This window comes from Colletotrichum spaethianum, assembly GCF_022836535.1.
Source record: "Colletotrichum spaethianum MAFF 239500 DNA, contig01, whole genome shotgun sequence".
Taxonomy (NCBI): Eukaryota; Fungi; Ascomycota; class Sordariomycetes; order Glomerellales; family Glomerellaceae; genus Colletotrichum; species Colletotrichum spaethianum.
Window position 1 is genome coordinate 1,884,510 of NW_026054771.1, and position 15,173 is coordinate 1,899,682.

The following is a 15,173-nucleotide window of genomic DNA, read 5'->3' on the forward strand; positions in this document are numbered from 1 at the left end:
GCTCCTTCTGCGTGGAAGCGTCCTCCAGGCGACAGGTGAATGCTCTGCTCTGCCAAGCTTGCCAAACCTGGGACGACTTCACACACGTAGTCTTCTGTCAAGATGCCGTGTATGCTCGAATCGATCCCCGATCGTTCGACTTCAATGCCACTGGCTGGAGAGATCACACTGAGCGAACCGAATACTTCGACCAGGGGCTGTCGGACCTGGATTTCCGGCCACGGCAGTTCTACGCTCCAACCAAACAGTGCATCCTCTGCTCTCACATAGGGAAGACGCTCGAAAGCCTTGACTGCGACGACGGAGAGGATTATGGAGTTTCCATTTGGAGACCTTTCCCTATGCATCACTGCCAACCCATCCAAAGGATTACTGATGCTGAAAAAGCCCGGCCCATGGTTGAGCAATGCATTCTCCCTATTTGTTTGAGGAAAACGTCCAATGGTGTCACAAACTTCGAACCACTGGTTTTGGAGGTTGAGCTCTACTACGGACTCTGGGGTCAGAAGCTCCAGCAAGTCAAGGCTTGGGATCGACGATTTTGCAACATACCAAGACTGAATCAGTGGCTGCTTAATTGTACTGACCAACACGGCCATCAATGCAACGTGCCGGTATCACAGACGCAGTTGCCAGCTGGCTTCCGACTTATCGACACCACTCTTCAGTGCGTGGCGAGGGTGAAGGACGTAGCCGACTTTGTAGCATTGAGCTACCAATGGCGCACTGCGACAGCATACAAAGATAGGGATCTTCAACTAACGAAGGCCAATGTGGAAGAGTTGGAGAGGCCTTACTGTTTGCGAGACTCCCTGATCCCTGAGGTTATCAGTGATGCGATGCAGCTGTGCCGCGAAATTGGCCGCCGGTATCTATGGGTGGACCGGATGTGCATTGTTCAAGACGATGAGGGTCTTAAAGTCTCTCAAATTCAGGCCATGGACACAATATACCAGCAGGCCTTTGTCACCATTGTTGCCTGTGCTGATGGGGTCGGCGCTGGACTACCCGGACTATGCTGCAGACCTCGAAGACAAAACCTAAAGAATAGATGGTGGAATTTCGGCATCGATGGACACTACGTCGGAGCCAGCATGGTTAACACCACCCAGGTTGTTGACAGTTCTGAATGGAACACAAGAGCTTGGACATACCAGGAAAGGATTTTGAGTCGCCGGCATATCTTTTTTAGCGACGTGGACGTCTTCGTCAGTTGCTTCCACGTCAGCTCAAGACTCGATGTTGGGGAAGCCGAGCATGATTATAACCTACGCCGAGATCTCCAGTCAAATGGCCACGGATTTGAGACGGGTCTTCGACGAGACGAATCCTACTATGGAGGTTTCATTGAGATGTACGGGGTGTTGACAGAGACCTACACTCGTCGAATATTGAGTTATAGAGCCGACATTCTCAACGCCTTTGATGGCGTATGCAGGCTTTTCTGTTCCTTGACCAACACCGTTATGCTCTTTGGAATTCCAGAGCGTTTCATGCTACAGGGGCTTCTCTGGGGCCACGAAGGGACAAAAGGTCTGGCGACGGAACCACTCGGGCTGCCCACCTGGACCTGGGCGGCGTGGGAAGGACAAGTCAACTTCAGAGACCACCCCTTAAGGTTCTTGCAGCCCCTCAGCCGCTTCCACTTTGGCAACCTCGTTTCCATATTCTATTGTGACCAGGACAGAGGGGTTTCGCGCTTGAGACCGCTGGAAGAGGAAAGATTATGGTTCAACTCACAGCCCTTGGAAGGAGGGCACGCCAATGCAGCACAGCAAGTACTCTGGAACACAACCAACAAAAGCAGGGCTGGCGATGACCCGGTCGCTGTGTGGACCAACTGTGTCCATGGACCCCTCAACGCCCTCGAGCACGTTGATATTGACGACATAACTCGAGCAAGGGCGGAAGCGCACCCTCACTGCCTCGCCTTCAACACCACAGTGGCCTCGCTTCGTCTTGGCCTCCTGCCTTCGGATGAAGAGGACAACGGGACGGATACTCACATTCGAATGGGAATTTACAGCCAACAGGGCGGGCTAGTCGGGGAAACCGCATTAATGGACCGAAGATGGGCCCAGAAGCAGTTCGATGCGGAAGCCTACCACGTATTCGCTCTGGCCGCAGGTCACATGTTCAAAAGTGCTGACAGAGAAGAAGTGTTTTTCTCGGGGAAATACCCCTTCTTTCGGCCTCGCGAGCCCTGGAGTATTATTGTCATGATCGCATCTAGGGAAGGTCCCTTCTACTCGCGTCTGGCCCTGGGGAGGGTTAGTCCTGCGACTTGGACAAGCGTGAACCCGCGATGGGAGCCGGTCATCTTGGTATGATGACGCGCTAATTATTGAATGTGAATCAAATATAATTTTCGCGGCCCAGAGATATAACTTGGCATTTGAGAGAAAATTGGAAAACACGCAGCATCAAGATATGAGGCGCCAGTCAGGTTCCGAAGTCATCTTTGTCATCGGTTGTTGCAGATGCTTAAATCCCTGTAACGGTCACGTCGATGGTATGTGCCCCTGAGGAAAATCTTGGTCTCACCGCTGTTAAACGGAATCCCATCGTATTGAAGTGTGATCCTGATGGCTCAGCAACAAATTTCTACTGGGAAGGGACCCGAGGCAGTTCCGGACGTGACCATCAAACGGAACCCGCACAGGTCTTGACCATTTCGTCCATGACACACCACCAGTAAATTTTGAGCCTCATGGGAATATTTGCGTCAAGGATATGGTATCATGTGTGCTTTTCATTTTCCCATCATCTCTGATAAACCTTGACGACCGACGAGACGACTCAACCACGCCGTGCTGCCTGGCTTCAAGTCGCCCATATCCAAACCCCCTCTTCTGTATGTGTAAAGTCGTCCCAGTCGTATACCGTCTTTCCCTCTTCAGTCCGAGCCGAGTCTCCAGAGGCCATCGCCAAGGAAATGCGCCTCCTCCACCACGGGGCCCTTGCCCTTGTCCTTGACCTCCTTGGTGCCAGCAACCAACAGGCCCACGGCGCATGCTTCCGTCTTGCCCTCGGCCATGATGATGACCGGCTCGCCCTTCTCCAGCTCGCGGCTCCAGTGCCCCTCCTCGTCCACACCCTCGTCGCCGTCCCTGGGCTCGGGCAACCTGCCGCCGGCGCTCGTCAGGCCGGGCGCCATGAGGGTCGCGCCCGAGAGCACGAAGCGGATGGCGCCGCGGTCGATGCGGATCGTGGGGAAGGCCTGGGGGAAGCGGTGGACGAGCTTGAGGTGGGGCATGAGGGTGGTGTTGTCCTGCTGGTAGAAGAGGGGCTGCTGCTCGCAGACGTAGAGGGAGCAGCGATCGGGCAGCTTCATCTGCTCGAGCGAGGCCTTCTTGGGCATCACCTCGTCGATGTAGGGGTTCAGGAGCGGGTAGCTCGCGAGAAGCGAGTTGCGGAGGGAGCGCTGGACCGAGGACTTGAGCTTCTGTTTTGGCGCCGAGGTGATGCTGCGCGGAAGGAGGGGTAACTGTTAGCTTTTTCCCGTCATGGTTTTCCCCTCGCGGGGTAGAGGACGCGCATTAATTGGCATGGATTGGCACTCTTACTCTTTCTTGAACATTTTGGCGGTATTGAATCGACGTCTCTAGGTTCGGGGTATCACTGGCAATCGGTCGTCGTTTGAGGGTCTCGTCGCGTCGGTCAAGTCGTGAGTTGGGTGTCGTGGGTGATGGTGGGGTTGCTTGTAGCGAACATCGCAGAGAGGAAAACTGCCCCGCAATTGGGCGGGCGGGGCGGACCAGACATGCACTCATGGAGGGGCAGCCGTGCTACGGGGGTTGGGGCGCGAGAGGGGCGCTGCAGACACATCACGTCACTCGATTTTGGAGATGCAGGATCACAGGGTCGATGAAGAAAGTGTTAAAGGTCGTACTCTGTAAAAGTTCATAGCTGTGCAGGCATGCAAAATCTATCGTAAACCATGATCGCGTATCCGTCGCCGGAGCCCGTCCGTCGTCTCTCGGGGCGCCGGCACCATCACCATATCGACTCAACCGTGCTGGACGTGGGAGACGGTGCCATCCTCCTTGACGTGCACGTTCAATCTGTCGGGCTTGAAGTCCTTGGTGACCATCATGCCGGGCTCAATGACGCGCGTCTCCTTGGGGAGGTCTCTCTTGCAGAACGTCTAGGACGATGGCAACGTTAGCGCAGTCGACAACGGAAGCAGAAAGCACCTGCAACTTACCGTCTCGTTAGACTCCTCCTCATGCAGCTTCTTTCCGACCAGCTTGTTGGTCCATTCCTCGGTCTTGTCACCGGAGGAGTTGTTGTTGATACCAGGAACGACGAGAGGCATCGTAACTGTTTCTGTGGGGAGGTTTGGGGGGTGTTTGTCTTTTGGCTTGTTACGGTTGGAGAGAGGGTTCGGGGAGTTGCGGAATCAGGGGGGTTAAAGTAAGTTGGGGGAGGATGCTGGAGGTTTAATACAAAACCAAGTCCACGGATGGATGCCTAGCTTGGACGAGGTGAGGTATTGCAAGCTTGGAGGTTCTGGAAGCCGGCGCGGTCCGATGACGTCGTAATTGTGTGGGGGCGGGGGGTGTTCAGTGTTTCTGTTGCATTTCAGGGTCCGAGCCGGTTTCTTCGTCCGACGCAAACCGCTGGACCGGACTATGTCGAGCAGGAACTACGTCAAAAACTCTAGTTCTGAGCCGCATTGCATCCCTACTTATTTCCTAGATAGGCAGGCCGTCGGTATGGGTATGCTAGGCGATGATACGTTGTTTTCGCTGACTGAAGGCCCGGCGTGCTTTGGTTGCGTAGTACATGTTCTCATAACTGGCGCCAATAACGCTCGCGAATGGCTTGGCGAGGTGACGTAGGCTAAACTTGTGTTCAATCCGTGTTAGAAATCTCTATGTCAGAATCTACTGTTTCTTGCTTCGATATGAGTTGGTTTATCGTAATTGCCGGTGACTGGGCTTGTGAGCATAATGCATCAATAGTTGTGAGAGTGTCCCAGCCTCGATGCACGGCTAGTGAATCAAGCCTAGATGCGAACCTTAAGTACAATCACAACTAGTGTTTGCTCTAATCGCAAGCACGTGGCCGGCCAGCTTTCATTCCAACCCACAAGGAGTAAATGGTATCGGGGCAAGGGGCATCTGCTAGGACCGTCTGATCTCACTTATCCAGCCGGCATCAACTCCATAATAATCTGTCCCCAAAAACAGTTGCTTCATCAGATGACACCATATAAGAAGAAGAAGGATCCGAAAGGGCAAAAATCGCGTCGATATAGCTGATACTTAGAGTCTGACTAACCAGCAACTTGGAACCAAATCTTGGCAGAACAAAACTCCACAGATCGTACGCGTAACATCTTTCTGCAATATGTAACATGAGACCGCACTGATTCCGAACAGGTTTAGCTAGTCGAGAACTCATGTCAATCGGTCAATGACCTTATGTTTTACAACCTTGAACGTGAGCTTTTCTGTGCATCATCTGATCTGAGGAAGTCCATCACGGCCGCCCAAGCTCAGACTGAGATTTGGGACACTCTTACATAGCTGAATGGTAAATTGGAATATTTTCTCTACGTGGTGACAAATCCTTAAGCACAACCTGAAAGGGTCTGAAATATCTTCCCATTAGAGCACCGCCAGAGTCCAGTGGAACATCGAGTCGCGGGTGACATTCATATCTCGGCTACTGCAACAGAGAATAACTCCAATAGGATTTGGAAATTGCAAGTTGTGAGCAGAGATGGAAAGTACACAGTATCCATCATCATCATCCCGGCTGCCGATTACCGGGGCGTTCTGAAGCTCCACCAACGGCGACTAGATCCCGCAAAGTTATTTGCCATCATGCTTTCATCAATACCACTCATTGGAGGCTGTTAACAAGGATTAAGCTATAAACGGCAACTCGACGGTGCTTCTCTCTCATAGCGTTGAGAGATGGGCAGCCTTTGATGTCCTGATACTGGGGCTGCACTGGCTGGACCATGGTTGTACTTGAAGTGATGTGTTTTGTTATGAAAAAAAATATGCTAGGTGACTGCGCTAACATCCTATGGAAAAGCCACTCATAATGTCATTCAGATGGGGTTTGCATAGGAGAAATTTCTTTTCACCTCGGTTAGTATTGCTTGAAAGAAGAAAGAACGCTTCATAAAGGAAGTCCAAGGATGTGCGCGTATTACATAATCATATATACGTACAGTATCTACGGGCTCGTGCGCCGTTCATACCCCAGCCCAGGGCATTCGTTCGTTCCTTCCATCCTTCTAGGCAGACGAATTTGACCGTGATAGTCTCCATCGCCAGGAACGACGAAAATAACCACGACTCCATCAAGGATGGCTAGACTCCAGCTGCACCGAAGATGGAATATGACCTTCCATTCCCATCTCGCCTTACCGACAACCAACACTGGTTCGTCCAATCTCTCTCCGCCATGCTGCTTAACCAGCGGGTAATCGGACGCCGCCCCGCTCCGCTGTGAGCTGACAACAAACGACTCAGCCCAAATCATTGGGGAAAATGCTTCCTTCTGCTGACAGCCCCTCTTCTGTTGGCTCTTCGTGCTTAACCCCCTAGCTACGACGGAAACAGTGACATCGTCGCCTTGTTGATCCTACAACGTTTAACCGCGCCAGTCCTGTTTCCTGGCCATCTCTTTTCTGAGATGACACAGATAGCCCTCTTTACAGCGGGTGCAACGGCCTGTCTTCGCTCCTCTCCCACAAAGATGGGCAGACAAGCACGACAACCTGACACAAAGCAGATGCCGTCCGCAAAGTATCCTGGCAGCGAGGAAGGGGCTTCAGATGGTGTACGGCGTCGCCCAAACAAGGTCCATGAAGTGGCCCAGCTCCCAATCTAGGGTGGTAGGTCTCAGCCACGAGCCACCCCAGCCCACCTTAACAGACCAACAAGCGACTGAGAGCCGCAGCAGGGATGCATCACCACAGCCCGCAGCACCAACATCCTTTCCATCGCAAACGAGGGCGGCATTTCTTTTCCTCATCTGCGGTAGCTTGCAGTTGCCACCAAAATGGCCCCGCGCCCGAGGAATGCTGCAGCCTGTCAAATACAACACAGCCAATCTGACACGACAAGGCAGAAACAATCCGATACCACCCATTGCCATTGGCCCACCTCCGTAGTTCGGTACAAGATTTTCCTTCGAACTTCTTGGGGGGAGGGGGCTGCCATCCTTAGAGTTTGCGCGTACCAGCCGCCCTTGCACGGTTCCGGGAAAGCTGTGCGACGAGAACAGCACAAGCTATCTTAGCTTGGAGCCATAGCCAGTGAGCTGAGAGCTCTGTCCACCCTCACCAACCTCAGGCCAAGTCATGGTAGCCTTTGGGCGAGCTCAGAGGTATCACCATCTTCCAGGGTTGACAGGAAGCAAAAGTTCGAACACCATCGAACAGCCTTCACTGCATGAAAATAAGCAGCGTGGGGATAAACCTTTGAGATGAGATCAGACGAGACATCCTAGTGAGGTTGTCGAGTACAGGCCTTGTGTTCGCGGTAGGACTCGACAGGGCTAATTATGGAGGCGGACGCCGTCAGCCACCACGACTTCCGCTCCTGCTGACCAGCTGCAACCAAAGGGCAAAACTACAAGGGCTGTGCTGCAGGAAGCTGGCGGCACCATCAAGACCCCCGAGCGTCCAACAGTGCACCGTGGCCGGCTAGACAACCTCTCCCCCCCAGCCTTACAAGTCCAAGCCTGGCTTGCCTGGGTCCAAGTGCTGCAGGCTTACATCGAAAGAGTGGAGAGTGGGAGAGTAAGAAACCAAAACTTGACCAATCGAGACCCCAACGGGCACTGGGTCCGTCCCCTGTGCTGAGCTGCAGATGCTCGTGGGATAGGCGTTGGCGTCCCTCAGCTCACGGTCAGAAAGAAAGAAAGACAAGACAAGACCACCGAGGATGGTAACGAGCCAAAATAGGTTCCAACAGGTCCAGCCCAGCCCCAAAGCGCCAGGAGGCGTCCTTCTTTCTTGCCTTCTTAATAATGCTCATTCCCATCTCACCCGCCGCCATCTTGTGTGCTTCCCTCCCCTTCTTCTCCCTTTATTCCATCAAAGTACATTGCATTTTTGTCGTCCCTTCGCGTCCCCTCCTAGATCTTAGAGACCAGTCCAAACCGGTCGCCATCCCACTCGCATGCGATTTCATAGACGACTCTACACAAAGACGGCATCTCGACCCGAGGCCGCATACGCTGCCGATTGCTGAAGCTAGCTTCCATATCAGGAAGCTGCCAGAGCACGAGTGTTGACTCGTCGCACACAACACCACTACGTCGTTTGCCGCAATCCTGGGGCCGGCATTTGGGCGCCCACTCCGAACCACTGCCAATCCCACCACCCCCGACCGACCCCTATCCCGGCAATTCCTGCAGTACCCCACAAATCCCGGTCAAGATGCGATCATCTCATTCCGCCTCGGCGCTTGCTGCGCTCCTCCTCGCGACCGCGGTTTCGGCTCTGTCGCCGGCGAAGCTGCACTGCCTTCGATCGAGAAATCTCGAGCTGGCCAGGCTCGCGGCTTGTGGTGAACCGGGGTCCGTGGCCCACTGCCTGGACATGCTCCCCGATGAGTTCACGCAGACCGATCTCGAGAGATGCTACGTTCACGCCGGCTGCGAACTCGCCGAGGCCATTATCGAGTCGCAATGGACCCTGGACCGATGTGGTGACGACGGAAATGTCCCCGCCGAGCTGCGCAAGCGTCACGTTCCCGTGCTCGCGCGCCAAACCACCGCAGCGACGACGGCCGCCGAGGCGGCCAACACGGCAACGGCCACGGGCACCAGCACCCGCTCGACGCTCATCTGCTCCACGACGACGACGAAGTCAACGACGCAATGCCCGGTCATCTCGACGGGCGTGAGGAAAGGCCAGACGCTCAAGGATGGCTGCTTCCCGACGCAGGTGGTCTACGCGACGTGTGCCGCGGGCCTACTCTGCAAGGACGACAGTGCAGGCAACCCGGCGTGCCTGAAGCTGGACAACACCGTCTACCCCGGGGGCGTCGCGTTGGCGCTCTTCTTTGCGGTGGCCATCACGGGGTCCATCTCGTGGATCACGTTCCTTTGTTGCCGCGAGCGGAAGCAGAAGAAGCGCATCGCGGCCAGGGCCGAGGCTGCGGCGATTGCTAGGCAGTCCGCCAAGAAGCCGACGGTGCAGGTCCAGAACCCGGACAGCCAGCCGCTTATGTCGCACGGCCAGCCGCCTGCTGGGTACGATGTGCACGGTCCGTTTGGCGACCAACATCGGATGTAAGGCGGAGATTGGGAAAGGAGAGCACATTGAGTCACTGTAACATGGACCCCGAGTCTATTATTATTATTATCATGTTTCACTTTTCGGGTGTCGGCTGGTGATGGGAGTATAGCAGTCATGGTTAAGATACCTCTGAAGGCGATTTCCGAGTTTCGGATGATGGATGGCTTCCTGCATTGAGAGCAAAAAGGCAATGGATTAGCAAATGAGCAAAAAAATTACATAGTTTTCCCGTCTCTCCCGAAGTCGCCTCGTCAACTGCTGTGCTGTACTGTGCTGCGCTGTGATCATCAGCTCATTGCTGACCCTGCATAAGAACTCATTAGCCGCTGGGTCAAGGGACCGGGACAGACCGGATGAGGGGGGAACGGCCCCTCGAACCCAATGGGCCGGCAACCCCAGAATCACGCAGGAGGGGTCCGGTCGACGGGCGACCCTCGACTGTTGAACTTGCAACCCATCACGTATATATGATGAATATTGCAAGGGAGAAGAGAAGAGTGCGGCACGTGTTGGACGGCTTCGGCTGGAAATGGCATTTAGTGGCGGCAGCTCCCATGTCTCGTCTGCTTGGGATCGACCGTTTTTGACAGCTAGCTCCCGCATACGCATGCGTGCCTTCGGTTGGTAGGGACGAATGAGCGAATCTATGTTTGTGTTTTTTGGTTGGGTGCCATGATGCGAGACGCAACTGTGGTGCAACGAGGAGCCAGGCGTGGGTGGGATGGTAGAGGAAGAGGCGGTGTTAGTACTGGTGGGCTTAACTATGTGATAGGAAAAGATAGGAAATGATAGTCAGGTCTGGTGGGGGATTTGTGACTCTTTCACTGCCGCCCGTCTTTGGTCTCCCGTCTCCGACTGGCATGGCAGGTTTGGCAGGAACAGCGTGTAGATGGTCGCAGAAGCATGTTTGCTCCTTCTCCCACTTTCCTCGGTTGGACATGCTTTTCAGTCATCCGGTGCGGTTCCGGGGAGCGGGGCTGGGGTGGTGGGGGATGACCAATGAGGTTGAGTCATAAACCAATCCAGACTGAAAGTGTGCAGATGCAGGTGCAGAGACGGAGTTGGCGGTGGACGGCAACATGCAGCAGCGGCAACGGCAGCAGCAGCAGCACCGCAAACAAACCCAGCTGCGTGCGAGCGAACCTCGAGGGGGGCCGATATCGCCACCCCAGATTGGATTTATGGTCCGTGCGCCTCCCCCGATGCGCAACGCTTGTTCGTTCTTGCCTCTGTCGAGCCCCTTCCAGCCAGTCATCGCATGGCTACCCCACACATCGACAGCCGATAATTTTTTTTGGTTTTTTCCCTGCCTCCGAAACAGCAGCCGCCGCTTGTCAGTCCGTCACCACCGTCCTCCGCTGGGTCTCTGAGTCGCCTCTGCCTCTCTGCCTCTTTGCTTTCTCTGCCAGGAAGGGGTCCTTGACCGGAGGAATCCCAGCCCAACTCTGTTGTTCCCCCTTTGGTCCTCTGACTCTGACTCTTTAGCTACCGCTCTGCCCGTGTGTCTGTGTGTGTGCGCGCGCCCCCCCGGTCCCAATCTTGAATTTGAGATCTGCCCAATTTACACACAAACTGTGACTGCTTCTTTCCTCCTTCCTTCCTCCCCTCCCCATTGAACTTCGACCTCTGCATCTTCTAGACCCTGCGATCGTCCAATTCGACGAGCCGCCTCTCTCTCTCTCCCTCCAAGGATCTCGACGAGGCATCACGCCGAGTGACTTTTCTTCTCCTTCTTTTCGACTCCCGTGCTTCTTCTTTTCCCTCCTTTTTCGGAACCCTCTCCACTCTCCGCCCATCATGATGCTCCGAAGCCGCCACGCCGCCCGCGCCCTCAAGGCCATCTCGCGGCCCAGCGCTCCCCGCGCCCTCACCACCTCATCCGCCGTTTCTGCTATCCAGGCCGCGAAGAAGGTCCCTTCCGGCGTGAGGAATCAGGCCACCTCTGCCACCTCGCCCGCTCCGTAAGCTTCTCCTGCCCTCGTGTGTTTTTGCAACGCCTAGCCGTCACAGATGGACTAGGTGACTCACGGGATGATTCCGCTGACAAGAGTGCTTCCCGACTGTAGTGAGGTTCGAAACACGCCCGCACACGCCTTCAATGCCGACAAGGACCGCAGCCATGTCCAGCCTCTTGTCGGCGCTCGTGGCCCCGAGATGGACGAGTCGTACGTAGCCGTCGCTGGCATACCTAACGCCATTGCCGAGGTGTAAGCGTGCGGAAAAGCTTACTGGAATACAGGTTCATTGGCAAGACTGGAGGAGAGATCTTCCACGAGATGATGTTGAGACACAACGTCAAGCACATCTGTTTGTGCCCCCAATTGCGCCCCCCCCCCCCCCCCCCCCAATACAACCAGAGGCCTTTGAGGAGAGACATGGCTGACCGTGACTCACAGTTGGATACCCCGGAGGAGCCATTCTCCCCGTCTTCGACGCCATCTACAACTCAAAACACTTTGACTTCATCCTCCCCAAGCACGAGCAGGGTGCCGGCCACATGGCCGAGGGTTATGCCCGTGCCTCGGGCAAGTGCGGAGTCGTCCTCGTCACCTCCGGCCCCGGCGCGACCAACGTCATCACCCCGATGCAGGACGCCCTCTCCGACGGTACCCCCATGGTTGTCTTCTGCGGTCAGGTCGTCACCACTGCTATCGGCAGCGACGCCTTCCAGGAGGCCGACGTCACCGGTATCTCCCGTGCTTGCACCAAGTGGAACGTCATGGTTAAGAACATCGCCGAGCTCCCCCGCCGCATCAACGAGGCTTTCGAGATCGCCACCAGCGGCCGCCCCGGCCCCGTCCTCGTCGACCTTCCCAAGGACGTCACTGCCGGTGTCCTGAGACGAGCCATCCCCACCGAGACCTCCCTCCCATCCCTCCCGAGCGCCGCCTCGAGAGCCGCCATGGCTCTGCTCCAGAAGCAGCTCGAGCAGTCCATCAAGCGCGTTGCTGACCTTGTCAACATTGCCAAGAAGCCTATCATCTATGCCGGCCAGGGTATCTCCCAGTCCGAGGGCGGCCCTGAGATCCTCAAGGAGCTTGCCGAGAAGATGTCCATCCCCGTCACCACCACCCTGCACGGCCTGGGTTCCTTCGACGAGCTCGACGAGAAGTCTCTCCACATGCTCGGCATGCACGGCTCCGCCTACGCCAACATGTCTATTCAGCAGGCTGATCTCATCATCGCCCTCGGTGCCCGCTTCGACGATCGTGTCACCCTCAACGTCGCCAAGTTTGCCCCTGGTGCCAAGGCGGCCGCGGCCGAGGGCCGTGGTGGTATCGTTCACTTCGAGATCATGCCCAAGAACATCAACAAGGTTGTCCAGGCCACCGAGGCCGTCGAGGGTGACGTCGCCACCAACCTCCGCACCCTCATGCCCTACCTGAAGCCCAAGTCGATGGAAGACCGCAAGGAGTGGTTCGATAAGATTAGGGAGTGGAAGGCTAAGTGGCCCATGTCCGACTACGAGAAGGCTGAGCGCTCCGGCATGATCAAGCCCCAGACCCTTGTTGAGGAGCTCAGCAACCTGACCGCCGACCGCAAGGAGACGACCATCATCTCCACCGGTGTCGGTCAGCATCAGATGTGGACTGCCCAGCACTTCCGCTGGAGACACCCCAGAACCATGATCACCTCCGGTGGCCTGGGAACCATGGGATACGGTCTGCCCGCCGCCATCGGCGCTAAGGTTGCCAAGCCCGACGCTCTCGTCATCGACATTGACGGCGATGCCTCCTTCAACATGACCCTCACTGAGCTTTCCACCGCCGCGCAGTTCAACATTGGTGTCAAGGTCATTGTCCTGAACAACGAGGAGCAGGGCATGGTCACGCAATGGCAGAACCTCTTCTACGAGGACCGCTACGCTCACACCCATCAGCAGAACCCTGACTTCATGAAGCTGGCCGATGCCATGGGTGTTCAGCACCGTAGAGTGATCAAGCCCGATGAGGTTGTTGACGCCCTCAAGTGGCTCATCAACACCGACGGCCCTGCTCTTCTCGAGGTCGTCACCGACAAGAAGGTGCCCGTCTTGCCCATGGTGCCGTCTGGATCAGCCCTCCACGAGTTCTTGACATGGGATGGAGGTTAGTACTGCCCTTTCCACCCCCCTGACAGTTTAGGCGCTAACCCCCTCGCAGCAAAGGATAAGAAGCGCCGCGAGTTGATGCGCGAGAGAACGTGTGGTCTCCATGGCTAAACCGCCTACGCCCGTCTCTTTCTTGTTAATCTAATCTTTTTGCAACTCGGAGGCGTCCATGCATATTGCTCTCTCTCATCTTATACCACCACCAGCTTCGACAAGAATCTTTTTTCCATTGGGACCAGGGTTTGAATGGGCAATGGGTCGTATCCCGACAATCACGGGTCGTCCGGAGCAACACGAAAACAACAAAAATCCCTCAAAAAGTGCTTTCAGTCTCTTCTAGCATTCGCCGCATTCTAAAGAGCCCGCGGGGGCTCCGTTCGGTATTGAAAAATCAACCTATCAGGGAGTTGGGTTGCCTCAGCTTGTCAAGAGAATGTACATATATAAACTTACGAGTTGAACGTTCAAAAGTTTTGTAAAACCATACATGTCGAGATCTGCATGGTAGACCTCATTTATCGTGCCGTGTTCGTGCGTGGACTCGGGTTCTGAATGCCCTTCGCTCCTGTTCCAAAAAAATTTTTTTGACTACCAACGCACATGGTACCCGTTGAAGAATATCTGCCCAACCCTGAGCTGCTGTCGCCGTGTATCACCAAGGGTTGCTCCCTTTAATCTCATCACTGATTCTTCTTGAGTGTGACCGTGTGACCAGTGCTCACCGGCTAGCAGAGAATTGTAGGTATGTATGTTTTGATGTCAACATGTCGTGGTCAAGTACGCCGCTGGGAAGGCTTCTCGGCGGCAGATGTGTTCCCCTTATACTAGACACTGACGAAAAGGTGACGTGATGAATGAGCTCGCTGGCACATGAACTTTTAGTGTCACCTCCAGGTGCTCGTACTCGATCAGCATTACCCCTTTTCCCTCCAGCAGATCGTTGGCACAGTGAAGGATCCGAGCTGGGTACACTGTGACTTGACAGTATGAGCCAAAAAAAAAAAGGGGGGGGGGGGGTGGGTTCGCGGGCTGTGTCTTGAACGTGGCTTTCGGTCACTTTGCTCGGCTATACAGATGTGTGTCTCGTCAATTGCGGGGCCGAGACTCTTCATGGCGTTTCTGTTCCAGGGAACGGGCCTCGACGGGCACAGAAGAAGTCTTTTTTGGGGGGAATGTACCACAGCCATGCTAGGCAGACGTCTCGTCGTGATGGTTTGAGTTGGAGCTGTTATCGGGACTCTCGAAAGACAACCGTATAGAGTTTTCTGGGCTTTGTGTCTTGGCTTGGGCTGCCCAATCTTTTCAAGTCTGAGGTCTGGTGGTAGGTCTGTAAGCCCGGTCACAATCCATCGAAGGCTGGACAGAGTTGCGTGCAGTTGCCTCTCCGTCTTGATCCATGGATCTGGTGTGGTTGAAGTTGACCGTCCCATGGTCTGTCTGTATGATTGTGGGCTTGAGTCCTCAAAGATGCGTCTGGAAGTGTCGACGGCGTTGACCTTTGGCTATAAGACTCGGATCCCTATGAATAATTCTGCTTCTGGAGTTCCTTTCACTTGCACACATCAATCTCTCAGTTTTTTCTACTCTTCAATACGACCAAACCTCTTTCATACAGTAGAGCCTGTCAAACTCCTTCCACTACAACCAAACCCCTCCCAACTGTTTAGAAAGATAAACGTGGTACACACACACACTACACCCAGCAACTCATCACACTCTGAGACAGCAAGCCATCGTCACAACCACCAAGATGATGGAAATGTCTCCTTACATCCCCAGCCATTCCTCATCAAGGACACAACAGCCGCG

The 15,173-nt window shown here is 54.9% G+C and overlaps 5 protein-coding genes across 5 annotated transcripts; 3 read left to right on the forward strand and 2 right to left on the reverse strand.

Moving 5' to 3' along the window:
- Window positions 1-395: 395 nt before the first annotated feature.
- Window positions 396-2,330, forward strand: ColSpa_00509 (uncharacterized protein; the record flags this gene model as incomplete). Its single annotated transcript, XM_049266721.1, has 1 exon — window positions 396-2,330. One exon carries the CDS (start codon window positions 396-398, stop codon window positions 2,328-2,330), a length of 1,935 nt encoding a protein of 644 aa, XP_049122678.1.
- A 566-nt stretch (window positions 2,331-2,896) lies between these two features.
- Window positions 2,897-3,580, reverse strand: ColSpa_00510 (translation machinery-associated protein 22; the record flags this gene model as incomplete). The annotated part of the gene is made up of 2 exons (XM_049266722.1): window positions 2,897-3,467; window positions 3,567-3,580. The coding sequence occupies 2 exons, from the start codon at window positions 3,578-3,580 to the stop codon at window positions 2,897-2,899; spliced, it is 585 nt and encodes a 194-aa protein (XP_049122679.1).
- Window positions 3,581-4,009: 429 nt separating this feature from the next.
- ColSpa_00511 (uncharacterized protein) lies at window positions 4,010-4,318 on the reverse strand (the record flags this gene model as incomplete). Its single annotated transcript, XM_049266723.1, has 2 exons — window positions 4,010-4,147; window positions 4,208-4,318. 2 exons carry the CDS (start codon window positions 4,316-4,318, stop codon window positions 4,010-4,012), a joined length of 249 nt encoding a protein of 82 aa, XP_049122680.1.
- Window positions 4,319-8,410: 4,092 nt separating this feature from the next.
- Window positions 8,411-9,271, forward strand: ColSpa_00512 (uncharacterized protein; the record flags this gene model as incomplete). The annotated part of the gene is made up of 1 exon (XM_049266724.1): window positions 8,411-9,271. One exon carries the CDS (start codon window positions 8,411-8,413, stop codon window positions 9,269-9,271), a length of 861 nt encoding a protein of 286 aa, XP_049122681.1.
- A 1,800-nt stretch (window positions 9,272-11,071) lies between these two features.
- ColSpa_00513 (acetolactate synthase catalytic subunit, mitochondrial) lies at window positions 11,072-13,475 on the forward strand (the record flags this gene model as incomplete). Its single annotated transcript, XM_049266725.1, has 5 exons — window positions 11,072-11,235; window positions 11,341-11,481; window positions 11,514-11,581; window positions 11,671-13,362; window positions 13,417-13,475. 5 exons carry the CDS (start codon window positions 11,072-11,074, stop codon window positions 13,473-13,475), a joined length of 2,124 nt encoding a protein of 707 aa, XP_049122682.1.
- Between the last annotated feature and the right edge of the window lie 1,698 nt (window positions 13,476-15,173).